The 20,753-nt window shown below is 41.6% G+C and overlaps 2 protein-coding genes across 2 annotated transcripts in view; both read right to left on the bottom strand.

The window, feature by feature from the left end:
- Positions 1-7,289: 7,289 nt before the first annotated feature.
- On the bottom strand, positions 7,290-12,661 carry FUT11 (fucosyltransferase 11). Its single transcript, XM_036386197.2, has 3 exons — positions 11,963-12,661; positions 10,073-10,698; positions 7,290-7,980 (listed from the first exon to the last, which is right to left on the bottom strand). The coding sequence occupies exons 1-3, from the start codon at positions 12,659-12,661 to the stop codon at positions 7,833-7,835; spliced, it is 1,473 nt and encodes a 490-aa protein (XP_036242090.1). The 3' UTR covers positions 7,290-7,832.
- Positions 12,662-14,488: 1,827 nt separating this feature from the next.
- Positions 14,489-20,753, bottom strand: part of SEC24C (SEC24 homolog C, COPII coat complex component) — a 37,180-nt gene continuing 30,915 nt past the window's right edge. The window contains exons 19-25 of the mRNA XM_036385502.2: positions 20,417-20,562; positions 19,890-20,028; positions 18,971-19,089; positions 18,410-18,589; positions 17,575-17,766; positions 17,071-17,160; positions 14,489-16,630 (exon numbers count right to left, since the gene is read on the bottom strand). Of these exons, the coding sequence (XP_036241395.1) occupies positions 16,490-16,630; positions 17,071-17,160; positions 17,575-17,766; positions 18,410-18,589; positions 18,971-19,089; positions 19,890-20,028; positions 20,417-20,562 (1,007 nt within the window). The 3' untranslated portion in view covers positions 14,489-16,489. The remainder of the gene's footprint in view (positions 16,631-17,070; positions 17,161-17,574; positions 17,767-18,409; positions 18,590-18,970; positions 19,090-19,889; positions 20,029-20,416; positions 20,563-20,753) is intronic.

The following is a 20,753-nucleotide window of genomic DNA, read 5'->3' as shown; positions in this document are numbered from 1 at the left end:
TGTTCCCACTGTTCCTTCCAAGAAGATACTGAAACTGCTGCTTCCAAAATGGTAGCATCGTTCCCACAGCCTCATACTCTGGTGGAAAAAACTCCTGTTCCCAGAAGTTTCTTCCCCAGGTCCTGGAAGTCCCCAACTGATCTGGCAGGTTCTGGAGGGCTTCTGTCCCCAGCTGAAAAAGGCAGGCAATACAGAAGGCACAGGAACATTCCAAGGGCTGGGATACAAACAGGTCTCTGCACAGCAGGAGGGACAAGGTAGATGCACAAAACTGAGGAGGTAGATGCTGAACACTGGGGACACAAAGCACTCAGATCCTTGTCTTGAGCAGTTCCTGAATATGCCATTTTACCACCGTATCAGGAACAGCTGGAGTCCTCTGACCATATACACAAGACTACATCAAAAATGCTTTTCTTTGCATTTTTTTTCCACAGGACACTGATTTGGATTAAAATATATTCAACCTCCTAGACATAAAGCCCAAAGCACACCCCTTTGCCTAGTCAAGGAAGTTAGAGACTTTGGAAATTCCGTTAACTTGAGCTAAACATCACCAGACCTATACCACATTATTCTCAAGATGGTCACTAGAATTTACTGCATCTGCTGACAATAAATCCTGGTATATCCAATTCTATAATTATTTTTGTGTTACTTGCAAAATAGTATATACTTAAGAGTCCAAATTAAAGAGTATGAGACATGTTCAAGTAAGCAAATTATTTTTTTTAGCTCTCTTCTGGTAATGCATTTTCATCTCTTAAGGTCCAAATTCAAACACTTACTGGCAATTCTGAAACATTTTGGTAAGCAGAATGTTTCTGTATTACCATTTTTTTCTGAAAAAACAGGAAATAAGCTATCCTTTGAGCTTGACTACCAGTAGAGAAGAAACAGGCTGACACCTTCAAATTAGGCCAGAGAGCTTGCACTGTACAACTCTGAGCAATGGAGACTTTGAAAATCCCAGACAGGGACATGAAATACATTTCAGTATTCCCATTCATGTAAAGTTCAGCTATTCTTGGTTTTGCCTCTTCTAGCTACCCTTCCTGCCTTACTGCTAGCTACCCACCTTCCCCTGCTGCATTTGCCTCCTGCAATGTCTAACTAGATGGGCAAGAAACAGTAACAAGGAAAGACAAAAGTACTGTGATATAAGAAAAGCTGAACTGCACTCCCTGTAAATCGGCGTCCCTTTTCCCAAATTACATTAGCTAATGGTGGCAGCACCTTCAAGTCCTTTCACCTTCAAAAGCTGATCTCTCATTTAAGTAATTCCAAGAAAAATGAGGTGGGGTAGGAGGGGAGGCTGAGAAAGAGAAAGGCAAACTACACAAGGAGAATTATAATAGCTTCCTGTAACTTACTGCTGTCTGCATTAGAACTAATTTTTTGGCATCAGTCCCATATTGGAGCCTCAGCATAAGAGATTCCCAAGCAGACAGAATACGGTACATGATGGTGTCTGCACACACCATGCAGAGATGTTTGAAGCAGGACACAGTTTTATTATTAAACATTATTTTTTTATATTACACATTAAGTTTAAGGAAGAATGTAGAACTACAAAAAGGCTGTGTTATTGAATAGCCAAATGCCTCTACAGCCTATATTTTGTATAGCTGATAGCACCAAGTCACTAATGGATGGGATAGAAGTGATGACTTTATAGGGACAGTCAGAAACTAAATTCCCTCAACAGTGAACCCCAGAGATGTTTTACTGTGAATCCTGAATGTATAACTATAGAAACCATGTAAAACTTTTGCTAATTAGCTTTTACAACATTTTTTTTTCTTGTATTGACACATTTAAAGCTGAATCCTAGCTTGCATTTCAGCTGGTCAAAACCAAAATAAAACACAGACCTTAAACTATTAATACTAGATTTGAAAAGAATATATATCACAACTGAATAAGGGCCACATATGATGCTACAGTAAACGCTATGCCACAATTAAAAACAATGCTGTGATAAAATACACCCTTTAAAATGAGACTGCTATCTTAAATACCTCTTTAGGAGATGAGAAATTACACCATGTATTCTTCACTTTCTGGTGTAGTTATGTAAAATGTCCAGATACTACCTAAAAATCAGTTAGGGTATGAGGCTAAGAAATCCGCTGTATTGGCAAAAAAGAATAGAGTTGATATCCATGTCTTTTTGACTGCCTGGATCCAGCTTTCAGATAAATTCCACTATATTCACACAAATGTACCCTGAATGCACCATACCAGTTCATAATGCCCTCACCAACCACACTTTATTCTCATCTGTCTCACCCTGACCTCCTTAAACCAATTTAATTAGAGATGCCTTAAAATTTAAAGCACTTCCACTTTAACTTTAGCAGTGAAAGTAACCAGTTTGCTGAGATTCCAGGCGGTTCAGACTTAACTCCTGCCTGCTGAGCTATTGTGTTTGGAAAGTATTAGCACAATATATTCACATGCACTCACAACTAGATGTGTCACACCCCATCCCAACTCCCACAAAAACGCTTATCCTGCGCTATCTCAATCAGATCAGCTGCCCTGCATTTTCCTGTCAACCTGAAAAGCTGCCATCCCTAATCCCCAGGATCTAGGAAATTCAGTCCATTTCCACTGCAAATTACCTGTGCCTCCTTATTTGCTCAAAGATGCCACAAAGTATTATCATCTGCTCTGATCCGTTCCAAGATCCCCAGTACCATCTCTAGCTGAGACACTTGCACATCAAATGGGTATTTTCTGCAGTAAAAATGTATTTAACAGCACACAAACGAAGATGCTAGTGGTGTCAGAGTTCTGGAACAAATCCTGTAGCTCCACTCCTCTCTATCCTTCCTAATCCCTCTGCAGGGCCATATATCTCTCCCTGGCAGCTCTGAGACAATGGACCATAAAGAGAAGTACAGTTTGTTAAAGCCTGATGCAGGCTTTGGCTCAGTTGGTCGTATCACTAAAAGGATTTTATCTCTGATTAATGTCAGCCTGTCAGTAGAGGTCTCTGGTCTCTGGGCAGAATGAAGGAACCTGGCACCCTGTATGTTTCCAATTAATACAACTTCCCAGAAGGTGCCTGGAGATCCATCAATAACTTTAATTAAATACAGCCAAATAGATGACAACTAATGATTAAGGGAGTGGCTCTCTTGGGACTATGGCTGAGGAGTGTGTATGGCAGGACAGTAAGCGAGGCAGATGGCTACTTGTCTAACACAGCAATGCCTGCTAAAACTCTGATGTCCCTGATGGCTGAGTTTCAATTCAATTTATCCTGTTCCCAGTCCTTTGGAAGTTGTTCTTCCACATCACTTAAAGCTACCCTCAGTCAAAATGCAAGAGGAGCATTTCTGCTGATTCTCCAGCGGCTGCTGCACTTTGCAGACCATTTCCAGAGAAAGCAGCTCATTCTCCTTTCCCTCTAAACATATACATCCACTGCTGCTTGGATCTCATTCTACTTACCATTAGAGAGGACCCAGAGATCTTTCAGTTTGAAAATTACTACAGTGACTGAAATAAGAAAAGGCAACTCTTTCTGAACTCAAAGGCAACTCTGAACTTCTTGAGTTCTAGAAATCATAATGTTAGCTATCAAATCAATATTCTTCAGTGAGGTTATATGCTTCCTACAAATTGCAGTCCTTGCTAAAGGACAGAAAATGCAGACTACTACTAGTTCAGTAAATTAAATAATCAACTTCTAACTGAAAAAATAGGCAACATGTGGTATCAGAGTTTTGGCAGAAGAATGAGAACTGTGGCTTGCCCAATCAACGCAATGCCTTGGACTGCTAGATTTTTAACCTTCAGTCAGTTATTTGTTTCTTGTCTCTCACCTCTCAGAGGGCATGCATTTATTCTAGCTTGTCAAGTCAATTCTGAGACACAGCATCAATAGAATCTACTGGTGTTGCATGTGAGCAGTAATGAGGAGATATTTATTTTTAGAACAGTAATGCTAGTGGATAAAGCTATCCTGACAGCCTTGAAAGCCTCCCTCTAGTCACACAGTAAACAGGCACAATGCATGACAAGCAGTGAAGCCACTCACCCTAGTCTGCAGGATCCTGCCAAAGCGTTTACACGGGTAAATATCTTCAATATTTGCTATCTTTGATAAATTCCTTATTAGTATCAGTTTTTATGAATATGGGCCTGCACTGTAAGAACTGTTGAATTGTTGAACCTGCACTGTTGAATCTATCATGTTCAGTCTGAGTATCACGTAGCCTTCCAGTAGTCAAAATATGAGTGATGACATTCAACCACCATCTTGCTGGTCTGGATTTAAAGCAGTGAGAAATTCAGTTAGCCAAGAACAGAAATCAGGAAACTTTTCTCAAAATAATAATGCTGTAGTGACCTTCCTCCTTGTCTGCATTCACATGCTTGCATTAGCAGACAGACAACTAGGAGGGTAAATTGAATTCACTCTGGCCACGACTGGCAGTACACGTTGGCACTAGATAGCAATCCTTTCAAATGCATTATTAAGTAAATTAACTGCAAACTCTTCAAAGGTATGAGACCCAGCTTCTCCTCCTGTCTCCTCCAAATAACAGGAGAGAATGAAAGCAAAGCCATGGCAAAATGTTTACTCAACATTTTGTAGTCCTTGCTGTGCAGAGCAGTAGATGCTGTGAAGGTCGGTCAGCAGCACTGAACACAACTGCAACCACAACTCTTTATCCAGCTGGGCAGGATTCCCACCTCTCCTGTCCCTGCAGAGTTTGCCTGGCAGCTACACAAAGTATTCAAACCATGCACTGAATAAAAAATACACTGCAGATACAAAAGAAACAAGGCTTGGGTGAGCTTCACAGCTAAGAGTGGTAGCTAATACTCATAACCTTTTGAGAAGTTCACCACCTCTAAGACTGTAAAAAACAGTTATACCTAGGAAGACACTAAACACTCAGAAAAGAAAGCTATCAAGTGACTTGTGACTCAACTACAAACTGGAAGCTGTACTTTGAAAACCAGACAAAACCCACAGAATATCTGTAATCAAGTTACTTTCAGATCTGTACTCTTTCCATACACACTTTAAGAAGATAGATGGCAATCAAAAATACTCCTGCTTGGCAACAGTCATCAAGCTCAAAGCAACAGCCTTCTGTAGTACAGACACAGAGCAAAGTAACAAAGAAAGCCTGCAGGACGAACAAAATAACCTTGTTGGCTGTTGATTGTAATACACTGAGTACATGAAGTATATAGTGGTGAAGGAATACTTGGTTGTGAAATGGCTAATGAACAAATCAGGGCCCCAAGGAAGAAGTTTTTACCTACTTTCCTAGCTACTATTCAGCTTGCATCACCATATCTTCAATGCTACTGTTAGGTGAGAAACACGCTCATGTTTCTGAGCAGGAAGACAAAATGGGGCTTTGGACATCACTCAGCAAGGACTAAGCAGGTGCTGATGCACATACTTATACTGGTACTTCCTCCTGTTACTCATGTAAGGACAGTGCCTTAAATGTAGCATGTCTAATTTTGGCAACAGTAGATACATTATATTATAGACCTGGAAATTACTATAAATGCTACACTTCTGAAAAATCTACTTAAATGACAGGATAAAAGAGTAAAAGTAGCATGTGCTAGTACCTGGTTCTTATTTTTTATGTTTAGTACAAAAAGCAAGATCGCCATTTCTCCTGGCTAGTCCACCAAACATTTGAATAAGAAAGTGTTTTGCGATATAGCTAATTAAGAGAATGCAGTTAAAGAAGACCGAATTATTTTCTATACAGAAACATGAAGTGATGCAACTGAAGGCATTAATTCAAACAATTTACCTAAGTATCATTAACTTGATTAGCAGAAGTCAATATTCGGAACTAAAGCAGCCTTAATTTGTTTTATCTTAATTTACTTCTCCAGCAAGTGGCCTCTTCAATCCTGAATACACATCTGTAATTTTTAATCTGATTTGAGTCATCCAGTTTAATGATTATTCTCTTAGATATTCATGTCTCCTGAATAACTGAAAAAAAAGGAACTTAAAATACTGATAAATACATTTTAGCTGAAGAATCACTTGTTACTGTTACTAGAGGAGATAAAAACCCATTCTTCTCCTAAAAACAATTAGGTGAGAACAATGTACACTGTATGCATTTTCTACATTTATAAAAATCCAGTGATAGTCATGGGTCTGAAGTCTTTGCTGTCAAGATACCCTGATTTTTAACATGGCAATATTGTTATTTCACCTGAGAGGCAAACATGGAGATGATCATCACTTATACTGGTATTATACCTGTAATCCCATATCTATAACATTATAAAGGGGAATTTGAGTGGAAAGAAAAAGATATTAAGTGAAGCACACAGCACTAAGCAATAGACAGTGATGCAATTCGGAAGAGAATGTAGAGTCACTGCTGTTCCTAACTTTTACTGACAGACATCAAACTTCCCATAGCAATTGCAAAAACTGTCTTACAACATCAATTTACACAACAGACTGTAGATTTTCATTACCACCAAACTGTCTTAAGCACAGATAAACTCTGGCTCTTTAGTCAGTAGTTAACTTCTGAAGAAGGGGAAACGAAAAAAGAAAATAGCATTATACCATCAGAGACATCACTAGAGTGTGGCCATATTTGCCTATGCATTTAAACCTTTGACCCTGAATTAATTAGTTTCCCTCCACTGCAAGATCAATTATTTCAGAAAGATACTCACTATGGCAGGGAACAGTGGAATTTATACCTGTAAGCAATACAGGCTATGCAGCAAGAAGATCAGTCCACAAGTTGTCACTCAGGAACTCTGGTCACAGACCAGGATCACAATGTGTTAAGGTCGGCAGAGATACAAAACCACCTCAGTGCACCTGGCTCTGATCACCCATTTCAGCATACAAAGACTTCAAGACTTGTATCCAAACTGCAGAGACCACTGCAAAGGCACCATTGAGAAAATGTATTTGTTTTTGCAGAAAGTTGCACATACTCAAAAGGAAAAAATCCAAGGCCTCTGAATTGCTAGCATTAAGGAGATAACAGTAAATTGAGATTACAGATTTCAGATTTGATGGAAACTTAAAAGAACCAGAGTATAGAATTTTATTTTGTTCTACACAATACCAGGTAATACACTTTCTGGTGTGAAATACTTGGTTGAAAGTTGCAGCTTAAATAATTTGTTCTCCCATCCCATTGTACATATGACCTGCTAAGTCATCAAAAGAGGAAAATTAGGCTGAGAGTTAAGTGACTATCCCTCCCCATAGTTATTCAGTTAGCTTGAAAAGGAGCAGTATCTGAGGCATGTTACTTGGGGAGAAGAGACTTTATTGCAGCAATTTCATAAGGCACGATTGCTCTTCACAGATGTGTCTTTTGTAATTCCTTCACTGGAAAAGCCATTTGTTAATAGCAACTAAAAGTACATCTTAATGAAGAGAATATGTGATTGATAAAATACTTAAAAAAACAACTAATATTCTGAAGACTTAAAAAAATCCCTGAAATATCTTAGGGCACTTGAGCAAGAGCCTGAAGTCATGTAAGACACAATATACGTACAGCAAATGCAAAAGGAGAGTAAATTCCTCTTTTGCCCCACATGTTGACACCTGCAAGCCAGGAGTGGCTTCACACCACAGAGCTGAAACTCAAACCAAAGTAGTTACTAATGTTTCCACTGCTGAAATCCAATCATAACAGAAACTTACTCACTTCATGCACCAGAAAAAATTGTCTCTGTGAGAGTTTTTTTGGTTTTGTTTTTTCAAGGCAAACATTTGAAGTGAGTAAGAATTCACAGTCTCAACTTTCAATGCAATTTTCAAATCAAGCTCTTACAAAGATGGGTCAGTGTTGCCTTGTCCTCTTCAGAAAAATCTCATGCATGTAGTCCCAAAATCTTCCCTGATGAGACTCATTGTGATGAATCATAGCAGTGAGGGCCTCACCCTGATCAAGGCTTTGCCAATAATCCTGCAGCCACATTTCTTTCCAACTGAAACAAAAAAAGAGACATCATCACAAATAATTAAAAGCCCCAAATTAGTCTGCAGCTGTAATAGCACTGAAACCATGTTTTTCTTTCCCTTAATATGAAAACAGGCCCAGAGATGGTCATAACAAAGAATGTTGTTAGTGTGCCACTGTGCTCTAAGTCATTTAAAGAAACTTGCTTTGAAAATTCACTGTAGCAAATATAAGTTCACTTTTAGCTTTACCACATTCTAGAAGTATCAGTATATACTATCACTATCGTGTTAACCACAGAGACTAAATTACTAATTGCAGAGAATAAAAACTTCTATTATAATAAAATTTATCACAGAGTACTTATATTATTTTGAGAGTAGATTGTAGTGACTGACCACAACCTGACACATACAACTGCCTGTTCTACAGCTTTCTTCCTTAAGCTTACTTGGGAGTGAAACCCAGCAGTCCAAATACAAGTGAAGCTGTAAGCATAAGGATTGAGAAACCACATCCCCACATATACAGCTAAAGGTGTAATAGTGCTCCAGCTACATACACCTACACAAAGAGAGATTCTGATTGCAGCAGCATTCTGAGAATTCAGCATATTTATCAACCCTAAAAACAAATTACATCTGGGAATAAAGGTTACAGAGCATGCAAATGTGTAATGTAACCTTACTGTAACTGGGCATATGCTCTAACATAAACTCCTTTGTTGTCCTCTGAGTTCAGAAGGCTCCAGAATCACAAGTCACAATGTGTTTATAGTCAGACCCTGCATGTTGCATATAGTCTAGCACTTGTATCCCCACTAGATCTGTGTCATTTTTTCACAATAATGTTTTTCTAAACTAACAAAACACTCCACAGACTGGCTCAGTAGGCATTCATCTAAATTGATCACACTGTTAAATAACATTACTGTCAAACTCAGACAAAAATATGGGTATGCTTAGCTAATGTTTTGATGGCAATTTTATGCTATTATTACACCAGTTAGAATTATAAGTAGTCATGTTCCATTTTGCAAATAAAAATGGGTAAAGCTTAGATGCTTATCAGATAGAAACTACTGTATTTAACAGGAGATGCCCACGATCACGCCTTGGGAACTATGCACACATATCTTTATAAAGTAAATAGCAGCGAATGTAAAAGCTTCCCCTGAACAATTTTTCCAGACACATCTCATGCCTACAGATGAGGAGAGTAACAGTGAGACACGGAAACTTCCCTGGGATGAAACTGTAGCTTGAATTATGGACCAGCTGTTCAAAACTCCCTGCTGATGACCTCTGTGAAGAATGATGGAAGCACCTGGGTCTGCACATGGCACCGGCAGCAACTCTGTGTGTGCCTCCACAGGTACTACTCTACTGCCACCTGATGCTCAAACAGAAAACCTATGGAGCTGGACCTCCTATGAACTCTCCAGAGTAGGGTGATGCACAGCACACTACAAAGAAAAAAGCCATTTTGCTGCCGAGCCTGAGAAAAGCTCCAGTAAATCAGTCAACCAACAGAAAACAAGGGACAAGAAGCTTCTCAATCTGTTTTCTCTCCTGCACAGTCCTCTCCTAAATAAGTGGCATCCTTGAACACAGCCAGAGTTTTGTTGCACAACACAGGATTAAGTCTTGTATTCTGGGTGAGCCTAATTTCTGCTCTGAAGTCGACAGGAGTCAACCAGGCCTGCAGTGAACATTGGCAACCCGGTTGTAACGCAGTACTTTGTAAGGAGTTACACAGCTGCTTTTGCCTGAGGGCTGCCAAGTGCTTTACCATCACTGTACTGAAAAACATCCCTCTCTCAAGCAAAGAGGCTAAGATAGACAAAGGATAACCCCACTGCCTGAGGTAACAGAGCATTTTAACAGAATATCCTGAGTGTCACACTCGACTTTAACTGCTAGCACTGCTGTCCAAGCCTCTTGCTCAGCCTCAGCATTACACAGTATTAGCAGGACCCCCTACACCACCCACAAGACGTAATACAAAATGTAACTGGAGAAGTAACAAGAGCTCCTTTAAGTACAAAGAGTTATTAAAGTTACAGCTCTTGTTACTTGAAGCTTTTTCTCCCTTCAAAAAGCATAATATTGGCACGTTACCTGTCTCCACCAGAGAGGTCTTCAACACTTCCAAACCCGGGGGTTGGCATAGGACATCCCATGTGCTTGAACTGAGCTATATGAGGTCTGGGAGCTGGAATTTTTCCATGAGATTTCTTGTGTTCCTGCTCCTCTTTGACCCGGGTGTTCTCCTTGTCACAGATGAAACACTCGAAGCCATTCAGGTAATTGGGGAGAGTCATGTCATTCACACCCCACTCCCGCTTCTCCAAGCTCTCTAGCAAGAACTGGTTTTTGATTCCACCAGCATTTTTATACTCTAGATACTTCAAATATTCCTCTCCATTCTTGTCCAGGAAATCCAGATACTTTGCCAGCTCTTGGGGGGTGTCAAAATCATCTATAAGAATGATGGAGAGGTTGTTTGGCATCCAGTCCCGCACCGCTGGGGAGCCTCGATACACTGGGACAGCACCCAAGTGCATGGGACGCCACAGCTTCTCTGTCATGTAGTCATCACATATGGCATTCTCCAATGCCAGATGGAACTTGTACCTGGCAATAAAAGTCATAAATTCAGAATCTTCTGTAGTGGCTGTAGAAGTGTCTCTCAGTCGCTCACTGGGGAGCTCACGGTTATGCAGGCATTTACCATAGGAGTCAACCTAAAATAACAAACAGCATCTTTACAAAGTGATTTGTTCCCCTGGAACTTGTTTTCAGACCTTGTAGTTCTTGTAAAATTCCTAACTTGGATCAGTTCGTAGCTATGTTAATTTAGCTTCATTTTCACTCCAAGGTCTTCCTCTTGAGATTATTCCTAGAGTCCAAGTTCTACAAGCTTTAGAGAAAACCAAGTGCTGAGTTCCAAAAGCAACATTAGCCACACTACAGACTGAGGGGCGAGGGGAGCACGCAGATGCCACCCAAAAATTTATTTCTGGACAAATCAGAAACTGACAAGAAAAGAACAGCATTTGACTCTATGTCAATTTAAAGATTCTCTTTCTACTTAAGAGACATAGTGCTCTTCCAAACAGTTATTATACAGAGTTCCAGCCAGTCTCAGCAAGCTGACAGAATTTTTCCATTTGTTAGACTGAGAAAAACTGATACAGGGAGCTAAGAGAATACTGTCTAAAAATACAAGACAACATGCTTGAGCTGGAACCTGCACCATACTTTGAGAAGACAGTAATTTTTAAGAAATTATTTTGCCTTTGCTTCACTACTCAGTACATGATGACCTTACACAGTAACTTAATCATGACCAATAGAAACAACAGAAACCACTAGAAAAAAAAGTCTCTGGCAAAGTCTAAAAACAACTTTTTTTTTTTTTTAAATCAATCTAATATCCTTCACAATTTTTAAGAGAAAAAATGCAGTTTTTCCTGCTTGGAAAAACCATTATTTTACTTTATGAAGCTACTCACCATCAGCTGTACCATAGCAGTACAAGCCATCATAGAAACAATATGGTCCTACCACAACACATGTAAGGAGCAGATTCTCACAACAGAGCAACCTGCCTTATAACTTCAGTCCTGTACTTTCAAACGGGAGCGAGGCTTGTAAAGGGACAGCCTTCTTGTAGGCTAACTTCAAAATCCAGAGATTTCAGCAACTTCTAGCACTTGATCCACAAGACCGAACTTATTCAGGCTTTGCCCAGCTTGCGACTGATCCCGAGTGCGGCCAACTCCACATCTAACATCTGCATCAGGCCTACCTAATGGCCTGCGGTGTAGTCTAGATCACGCTTTGGGAAGGAATACAACTAGTTTTTCTGTCCAGCTTGTAGTCAGCATGCATCCCGTTATGATTCGCGTCTTGGCTAAAAACAAGGACAAACAAACCCCATTAAAACGAGGCGGTAGGGGGGAGCAGCCCCACGCCACAGCTTCCCCGTGCACTCAGCCCACCTACCTGGATGTACTTCATGAGCTCCCGCACGTAGCGGTCCCGGTCCGAAGGCACATCGCAGTGCGACTGCATGTACAACACGGGGCCGTAGCCCTTCCGCCGCCACGCGTCCTTCTCGGCCAGGGACACGGCCGGGGCCCGCAGGTACGCGGTGCCGGGCAGCCACTGCAGCGTGAGCGGGTAGTCGGACTCCCGGCGGAAGGTGGCCGTGTAGTTGAAGAGCCGGATGCCGGGCGAGTGCGAGAGCACGTAGTTGTTCATGGGGGACTCCTCGTGGAAGAGCGCCCAGGTCTGGTGGGGGAGACGGGGCAGCGGCGCCTCGTACGCCCTGAAGTCGGTGCCGTAGAAGATGAGCGCCTTAGTGCGGCGGTGCCGGGCCACCCGCCGGCTCCGGGTGACGAGGCAGGAGCCGCGGGGGCAGTCGATGCGCTCCGTGTCGCCGGGGAAGTGCGGGAAGAGGCTCCCGCTCCACCACAGCAGGATGGGCAGCTCCTTGTTGCTCCGCGTGTCGTCGTTGCCGGGCCCCCGGTACGACGCGGCGGCGACGAAGGCCGCGCCCGGCGGGACGGCGTCCTGCGCCCACCCGTCCGCTCCGCACGGCTCGGCCGGCTCCTCCGCGGCCAGAGCCACTGCCGCGCTCCAGGCCAGCGCCAGCGTCACCCACAGGCCCGCGGGCCCCCACCCCGGCCCGGCGCCCCCCATGGCCGGCCCGCCAGCCCCGGGCCGTGCCGCGGGCCCGCCCCGCCGCCCCAGGAAGCGGCGCTGGGCCCGCCCCCGGTGGTGCCGTCACGGGGCGGGGAAAGGCCGGAGGGGAGCCGGAAGGGAGCGGCACCGCCTTCCCCGCCCCTCTCAGCTCGGACTGTCAGCGCGCCTTTCAAGTGGCTCGGAGGGGCAGCGTCAGCCCTGCTGCGGCGGCCCGATGCGGTGACCTGTGCGCAGCTGCCTCCCAACCCCGCTATACAATGGCTGAAGCTGCTGTGAGCCTCTCTGCCTCTGCCGCATCCATCTGTGCTCACACAGGGCCCCGCAGTACCTGCAGCTGACAGCGAGAAAGCCGCTGCTCCCCCGAAGGCACAGCATGCCGCGACTGAACGCACCTGCAGAGAGAGGGCTCCCGGACCAAGCAAGCGACCGCTGTTACAAGAAAGAACCCCCAGCTCAGCTCCTTCTGGAGACCATAAAGAGAAGGAACAGAAAACAACTTTTACTAACAGAAATCTTCTGTTTAGGTTTTTGGGGGTTTTGGTTGTTGTTTTGTTGGTTGTTTTTTTTTTAATATCTACAGGTAATTTTAAAGCTCCCTTGAAAGCCGCTTTTCTATACAAACCTTGAATAATTCCTACAGTATTAAAATATTCTGTAAATGGGAGAGTGGTTTGTGCTACACTATGTAAATCCAACAGACATATTCCAGAATTACCACTCAGTTGCTCATTTACATAATTGCTAAAAGCTTCACATTAACTTCTTAAGAGACAATATAATATTTATGAATTAGCAGTTATAATACAGGACATTAGTTAGTATGGACACAAGACAAAGAAGTATTTTCAGCTATGTTAGAAACAAGTTAGAGAGGGAATAGTTTTCCTTTCCTTTGAAAAGTTAGGTGTAGACATTGCTTGGGCCTGCTCCAACAGCACCGCAGCGTCCTCCACCTGGGCCCAGAGAGAAGGTAACAGACACGGGCTCTCCACAGCAATTTCCACAAGCATCAGAATGTGCTGCACAATTTACTCCACACAATAAATGTACAAGATCCACAAGGCCCATCATTATCACACCAGTTCTATGGCAGATTCTGGACATAATGTACATTCTATAGGAGAGGAATCTCAAAAATATTCGACAGCAAATTTAGTATTATCGGATATTTAGCAATGATTGTCTTGTGCTTTCATACAGATTTGTTATAAGGCTATCAGCAAACTGTACAACACCAATATCATGGGTACAGTCAAGATAACAATGCCAGTTCACTCTGAACTTTTATTTTTGCAATTAGCAACACTCCCAGCAAAAAACCCACAACCCAAGCCAACCCCCCCCCAAAAAAAAAAACAAACCCAAAAAAACCCAAACAAAAAACCCAACAACAACAACAAAAAAAAACCCCCAACCAATTCACCCAGGTATCTTTAACTCTGAAATATGAGCTCTTTTAAGACTGCTGAAGTCATTACCTCGACATTGTCACAAGGTAAGGGCAATATTTGCTTAAGTAGATCAAAAAACCCCCCACCCAATCAATGACTCAAGCTGTGTCAGAAAAAAAGGGAATTTCTTTGTGAAATGGAAATTCAGACAGGGCAGAAAGTCCAAAAAACCAATCAGCTAAATAAAGGAACACTGAGATTAAACAGTACCTTTTGTCTGTTGACTCTTGTTGAATTTCTTATCATTCAGTGCGAATAACAACAACAACAAAAAAAGAAAGACTGAACTTGGTTAGCAGAAGATTGGATTGTAAAGGATCAATGAGCTAGACTTCAACCCTTCCCATTTCCCCCCTCCCCGCAAAATACAGGGTTTGGAAAAATAAGCAGTGTTTATTTACTAACAATGACATAAAATACATCTTAATATATTTTTATTTCTTTACAAATTAAAAGATGCATTGGAAAAACAAGTGAAGAAAATGAAAGGTTCATTCATGATTTCATTTCCACCCCCACACCCCCCAATATTAATACTAGAAATTAGTATTTGTGGAAGTCTGTGGTTGCTGTGCATTATATTCCTGGGAAGTTCTTTTTTCCCCCTCTGATTAAAAATCCTCTAGATTTTTTGGTTGGAGGCAGTATGTGGAGTAAAAAGTCAGCCACATTCATACAAAACCGCTGAAAGTTCTGTCAACTACATCTTGAAAGAGTTTCTACATTACAATTTTCATGTTCCCCTTTCTGTGTAGTGATGGGAGGGAAGACAAACTAGCAGCATTAGAAGAAAAATGGATTTATATACATGCTACAGGATATGGAACGAAAACCACAGCCAGATATTTTTCTGATCTTAACAAGGACTTTCCTATGAAATATCAAGCCCAGATAACATGTTCTCTAATCCATCCACATTCTTCCTTTCACTTTTAGTGCTCTTGGTAGCTTAAACTCCTGGGTACTGGAAGAACACCTGTTAAGTGTTCAAGTTAAAATATACAAGCCCCCTTTCAAAAGTAAATAAACAAAGCCCTTAGAATTCTGAATTTGATTACACTAGCTCCCTCTTCACAGGAGTCTTCTCATCCACCCCTGCAAAATGAAGCAGCAGAGCAGCCAAAGTGGATGGATTAATCTGTCTGAGGTATTTTAGTTTAACAAACAGGCTTATAAAAGGTTTTGTGCAAGCTGATCAGTAGACAGAATGTGGAGGGTATAAACATCCAGTAATGAAACTCTTTGCTATGGCCCAGGTGCTGTCAATAGCCGAAATCAGGTACTTGCAATACCTATTACAGTAGTCTAAATCTTAAGGTTTTGTATCCCCTTCCTTGTGTTCCTGGGTACAAAGCAATCTCAAATTCATGTCAGTATAAATCAAATTCCTGCTTCTTGGCTATGATTCACAAAAATATGGTTGAAAATGGCCACTTCCTTATCATTAATTTCCTACGCAGTCCCTCGTCACCTTGTTAAGGGTATTTTCTGCTTAAGGTTAAGAAGCTTTTGTTCCCACCACCATCTGACAGACAGGTAAACTCTGCAGGAGAGGTCATGGAACATGGATTGAGTAGGACAATACAGAGCCGTGCAATGAGAAGGAAAGGAGTCACCACACATGTCAACAGGAAGTACCGTCTCTACCCCTACACTGCTCAGAAGCTGTTGATTTTTGCCCACTTAACTACTGATTACTCCATTACAGTTCTGCACAGCAACTTATAGTACGGGGAAGATTGTGGAGAGAAGTTTGCCCTGCTGCCTTCCTGGCTTACCACTCATTTCATGTTTCATGGCTTTCTGGTTTGGACAGCCACATGATACATCTGTGCTCTGATAGATCATGCTTCTCTCTTTAAAGGAGACACAAAATACTTGGCTGCTCCAGCTCCCATCACCTGACCTGCCTCTTGCCCTCCCCACCTGTGCATCCTCTTCACACTTGGAGCATGCACACACACCCACACAAATGCACAGCAGCTACCAGAAGTTTTGAAGAGTTATCGCTTTTCACCCAATGTTGAATCATGTACAGTGAACTGAAAAAAACCCTACATTCATTACAACAGGATTAGCGAGCATGGGGTGGGGTGGGGGGTGAACTCCTGCCAAGCACAGGAAACAATTTAGATGCAAATAAAAGACCTGGTATCAAAGGCCTTTTTCTTTTTTTAGCCCTCACCAGGAAAATATTTCATCTCTCATATGGGATTGGGAAAGGTTGAAAGGATTTCTGCTAATGCAATGTGTATTAAAAATTATGGAATTGTACAGATTTCTATGTTGTCCTTTTTGAGGGCACTGGGCCTCCTGATCAGGTCATTAGTGGAGACTGAAATGTCACTGCTGAGTTCTAGCACCACTCACTCCTCTAGCTCAGTAGCTGCCGAATCTCCTTGTGCATGTGACACAGGAAGTCCACATATGAAGCCCCCCCACTCAGACTCTTGTCCTCCACTAGAAAGTGTTTGAACAGCATTTCCAGCTTATCTTCTTGCTTCACAATTATCAACTACAAGAAACCAAACAAAACAAGAACAAAACCAACAGTGAGTAGCTATTAGAATTAATCTTCATGGGGAAAACAGAGCAAAAAGCTAAATGCTCAAAACTCCAAAGATAGCCAGCCAGAATCACAGCATATATGGCTTATGTGCTTTGACCTCTGTAACTTAGTTGGGCTAAGCCTCAATCCTTTCTAAACAGAAGGAAAATACCATATATGTAGTTCATATAGTAGTGTATTGTAATAGGTCTGAAAAAAGGCAGTTTTAGAACTATGGTAAGCACAAAACTCCAAAACTAGTGAAATTTGTTTTCAGATTCTTCAAAACTTTGATAACATTTATGAGATTGGGAAGAGTAAGTTCAGGACTGCAGCATTACCAGGTATCACCAGACTCTACTTAAGAAGGAAGGGGATTTAAAGCTGTAAATGGGGGACATTTTTACCTTCATGTAGCGGGATCTCTGCCCTTGAAGCATATCAACAATAGACCGAACTTTCTTTGAAAAGGGGTTTTCCAAGACTGGCAGGGTACTCTGGAATGAAAGATACCAAATCCCCATTAGTCTTGGGAAATAGAGCAACGTTAAACAGAAGTCAGCAGTTTTGGCATACTGTAAAAGGGTAGAGAAATATCTAGCCCCATCAGCATACAATCTCTTTGACTTTGACTACTTAGAAGAGAATATAACATGAAATCAGAATTAGACATCAATTATTTATTCCATTTAGATATCAACTGTTCTCTTCACTGTTAATGATAGGACTTATCAAATAAACCTAGGCAAAAGCATGCCTGACATGCCCAGACTATCAACATTTCACACATCTGTGCTTCTCTCATTTCTATTAATGAAAATGAAATGCTATTTTTTCTGCTGGCTTTCTCATAGTTTTAAGTTTTGGGTGACTATCACAGACTCTAGCTCCCACACTGCCATCCAGCTCACCAAGGCATTGCTAATTTGACTGAAGGATGACACTCCAAAGAGGTTCTGGATCAGGCTTTGCTGTACGTTGACTCCCACCCACACAAAGATGTTCAGCCCATTCTCCAGCAGGTAGATGTCACCCTTGGAGAGACGCTCCTCAGAGTTCCGAATGGCTGCTGGCAAGGAATCACTGTCAACATCTGCTTTGGTCTGTTTTACAGGGAAATAAAAATAAAGTAAAATAATAGTTATAAAAAAAGAACATTTTAGGAAGTCTTGAAAATTTCTGACACAAGGACACCAATGATTTTCTCATTTCTAGGACTCTCAAGAAGTAGTCACTCTTGTGACTGAAGTAGAATTTTCCTTAGTTTTCTTACTCAAAGTGACACAGAAGCAGTTCAGAGACTTGGTCAGCAAAAGAGAACACAAGGCTTCTGTGGAAAGACTCAAGTTCAAATACCACCCCCTGGAGTAGGAATGTAATCAGTTTTTAGTGTTATTCCAGCAACTATGGTAATGAAAAGTCAGAACAGTATTTGGAGTTACCTTGTAATAATGAAAATTACTACACAAAGTTGTAAGCCTTAGGACTTTTAAAAAAGACTATGAAAGAGTCAAAAGTGTCTTATTTGTTGCTAGTCATATGCTTACAGCTCAGGAAAAAAGTATCCTCCAAGAAATTCACAAGGTGCAGTAATACTGAGCAAAATTAAGTGAAATATCCCAGATGGCAGATCCCCAAATACTTCTCAAATCACTTTCCCTTGCTAAAATATAAATGCCATTCCTTAAGATGAGTCAGTGAGACAACAGCAAGCCTCAAGTGCTAAGCAGATCTTGAATTACTCACCAGAGGCAAAAGCCTGGGATAAAAGAAAACATTAGTTTCAGCCACGTCCATGGATGTCACTAAGTGACGGATGTAGGCACGGTCATCCGTTGTGACCTCTGGGCCGGGCTGAAGAACGTCACTCTTCAACACACAGTTCAAGTACACAGGAAGCAGCTTCATGCATTCGGGGAGGATGAGCTAAAAGTCACAAGCAGACAGAAGCTGGTCAGCTGTCTCACTGAATAAGCTTATGTTTGACAAAAAGAGACTTGCATGAACCAACAAAGTGTGGTACAGCCATGAGGAGTAAAAGCTGATAGTCTACTTATATCATGGACTGCAAAAGAAACATAAAACCTTTCCCTGAGGCAGGCAGTGCTCCCTGGGCTCCAGACAGATGTCCAAGAAGCCATTCTCAACTATAATTTTACTTGTAGTAGTGTATCTAGTTTCCTGAGTCTCCTCTTTGCACATTTCTGCTGAGGAAAGGAATTGACTTTTTTTGAGCAGGCTAAGAAGAAGCTGTCATCACTTTTTAATTTCCAAGCCTGAGATTCAAGTGAAAGCCCTGGAGTTTACCTGGCCAGCAGAAGAGGGACTGGCACAGTTCTTTCGATAGCAGGCTAGGATCTGGGCACACTGGTTGATCAGTGCATCTCGTACAGTCTTCACTGGACTACTCAGGACTCCACGATATGCTGCACAGAGAGAGGAAAGAGACGGACTGCTGTCAAGCGATTGCTCAAGAACACCAAAACCCCAACACTACTTCCACAAAGGAAATCTAAACAACTATTGTTTATGGAAGGCTTTATTCTTCCCGCTTCAAACTTGTAGGAAAATGATGATAAATTCCTACTGAGAATATGAAGAAGCTCATTTAATCCCTTTTATTACATAATCTTGAACTCTCTATCTCCTTTGTACTTAAAATATACTTATGATAATTCAAAGTATGGCGTTCTATAAAAACTCCTTTTATAGACTGACCATGTTCCATTAATGGTCTGAAAATTGACTATTTCCTTCATTTTAATGGCAATAAACATACACAACTCTCAATCTCTGTTGGATTTCTAGGCTTTTACTGCAAGCTAGAAAGGGTAAATAGGGTACAGTGTATGACATTTAACTCATATGAACAAGGGCCACCATTTCCTATTGTGAAAGCAAAATTCTGCAACAGTTAAGGAATTAACTAGAACAGCCCAAAAACAAATACAAGGATGAACTCAGACAGCTGGCAATACAAAATGTTATTAAAAACATTTGGAAAATAATTTGTATGAAGAATAAGCCTACACCCTTCATCTGTACCTTTCATCCTAAGCAGCAATACAATCATCACAGCTTTATGCTCTTTCCCATAACTGACTGAATTATCAGAACTGCCACCTGACATTTGAAGCAGGAGGAAAAACAGGTGTCACTGGGTGACAAAACAGGCATTTTAGCAGTAGTTAAAGACTGCAATTCTCGTTTCCATATTTACCCTTACCATACTTAGCCAAGTAGTTGATGAGGGTGTCAGTCTCACAGTTCCGATAGAGGTCAGCAAGCTGCGTGCAGCAGTTTAAGGAGAGATTGTGAATGCGGAGCCGTCGCTGTCCTGCACAACTTGTATACAGCAGAGCACACTGCAGGAGACAAAAATGCCAGGAGATACAGAAATAAGGTCCTCTTACAATAAGAAGGGCAGGGTTAGAATATACTTTATTAAAAGCTAGGACTCAGATGCAAAAACAAGTAAGGTGACTATATAAAAGACTTGGACAATAAGCTAGAAGTACATGCTAAGAATCAGGGTCAATGAAAAGTAACAAGCAGCAATTTTAGCAGCTGTATTAAGGGACTGGTCTTAGAAGACAGGACTGTGGTTTGAAGCAGTCTAGGTCACCCTAAAAACAAGTATGCTGGAGGGGTATGGTTAGATGCAGAAAGAAAGAACCAAAAATTCCTTGAAGAAGTGTCTAATAGTTCAGTTCAATTACCAACTCACGTCTTCTACAAAGCCTCCCCCCTCACCTGAAGCAGTGCACCACTATCTTCACTCAATTTATCATCATGCTTGAATTCCACTGTTATTGTTTTATCACAGTCCAGACCTGCCATCTCTACATCAGTTGTGTTGCTCATATAGAAAGCTCCAAAAAAGTCCGTTGCTCTAATACCTAAAAGAGGGAAAAACCCAACATGAACCACCATTTTCAACACAATAACAACATAGTCAGCCTTTTGACCCTGACACCAGGTTATCCTGACCGATTTCAGCAGGGATCTTTGCAGTCTCAACAAAAGTCTTAGAATTCCAAAGCTTTAGCAGAGCTTTTGGGATAGCCTAGTCACCATGTGTTTTAAATTC

The sequence above is a fragment of the Molothrus ater genome, chromosome 8 (assembly GCF_012460135.2).
Source record: "Molothrus ater isolate BHLD 08-10-18 breed brown headed cowbird chromosome 8, BPBGC_Mater_1.1, whole genome shotgun sequence".
NCBI classification, from domain to species: domain Eukaryota; kingdom Metazoa; phylum Chordata; class Aves; order Passeriformes; family Icteridae; genus Molothrus; species Molothrus ater.
This window is presented reverse-complemented; position numbering and strand designations above follow the sequence as displayed.

Coding starts and splice junctions, on each gene's coding strand:
- FUT11 (XM_036386197.2), bottom strand. CDS start 12,661: ATGGGGGGCGCCGGGCCGGGGTGGGGGCCCGCGGGCCTGTGGGTGACG. Junction 10,699..11,962: donor AGCTCATGAAGTACATCCAG/GTAGGTGGGCTG, acceptor TTGTTATTTTAG/GTTGACTCCTATGGTAAATG. Junction 7,981..10,072: donor GACCTCTCTGGTGGAGACAG/GTAACGTGCCAA, acceptor TTTTTGTTTCAG/TTGGAAAGAAATGTGGCTGC.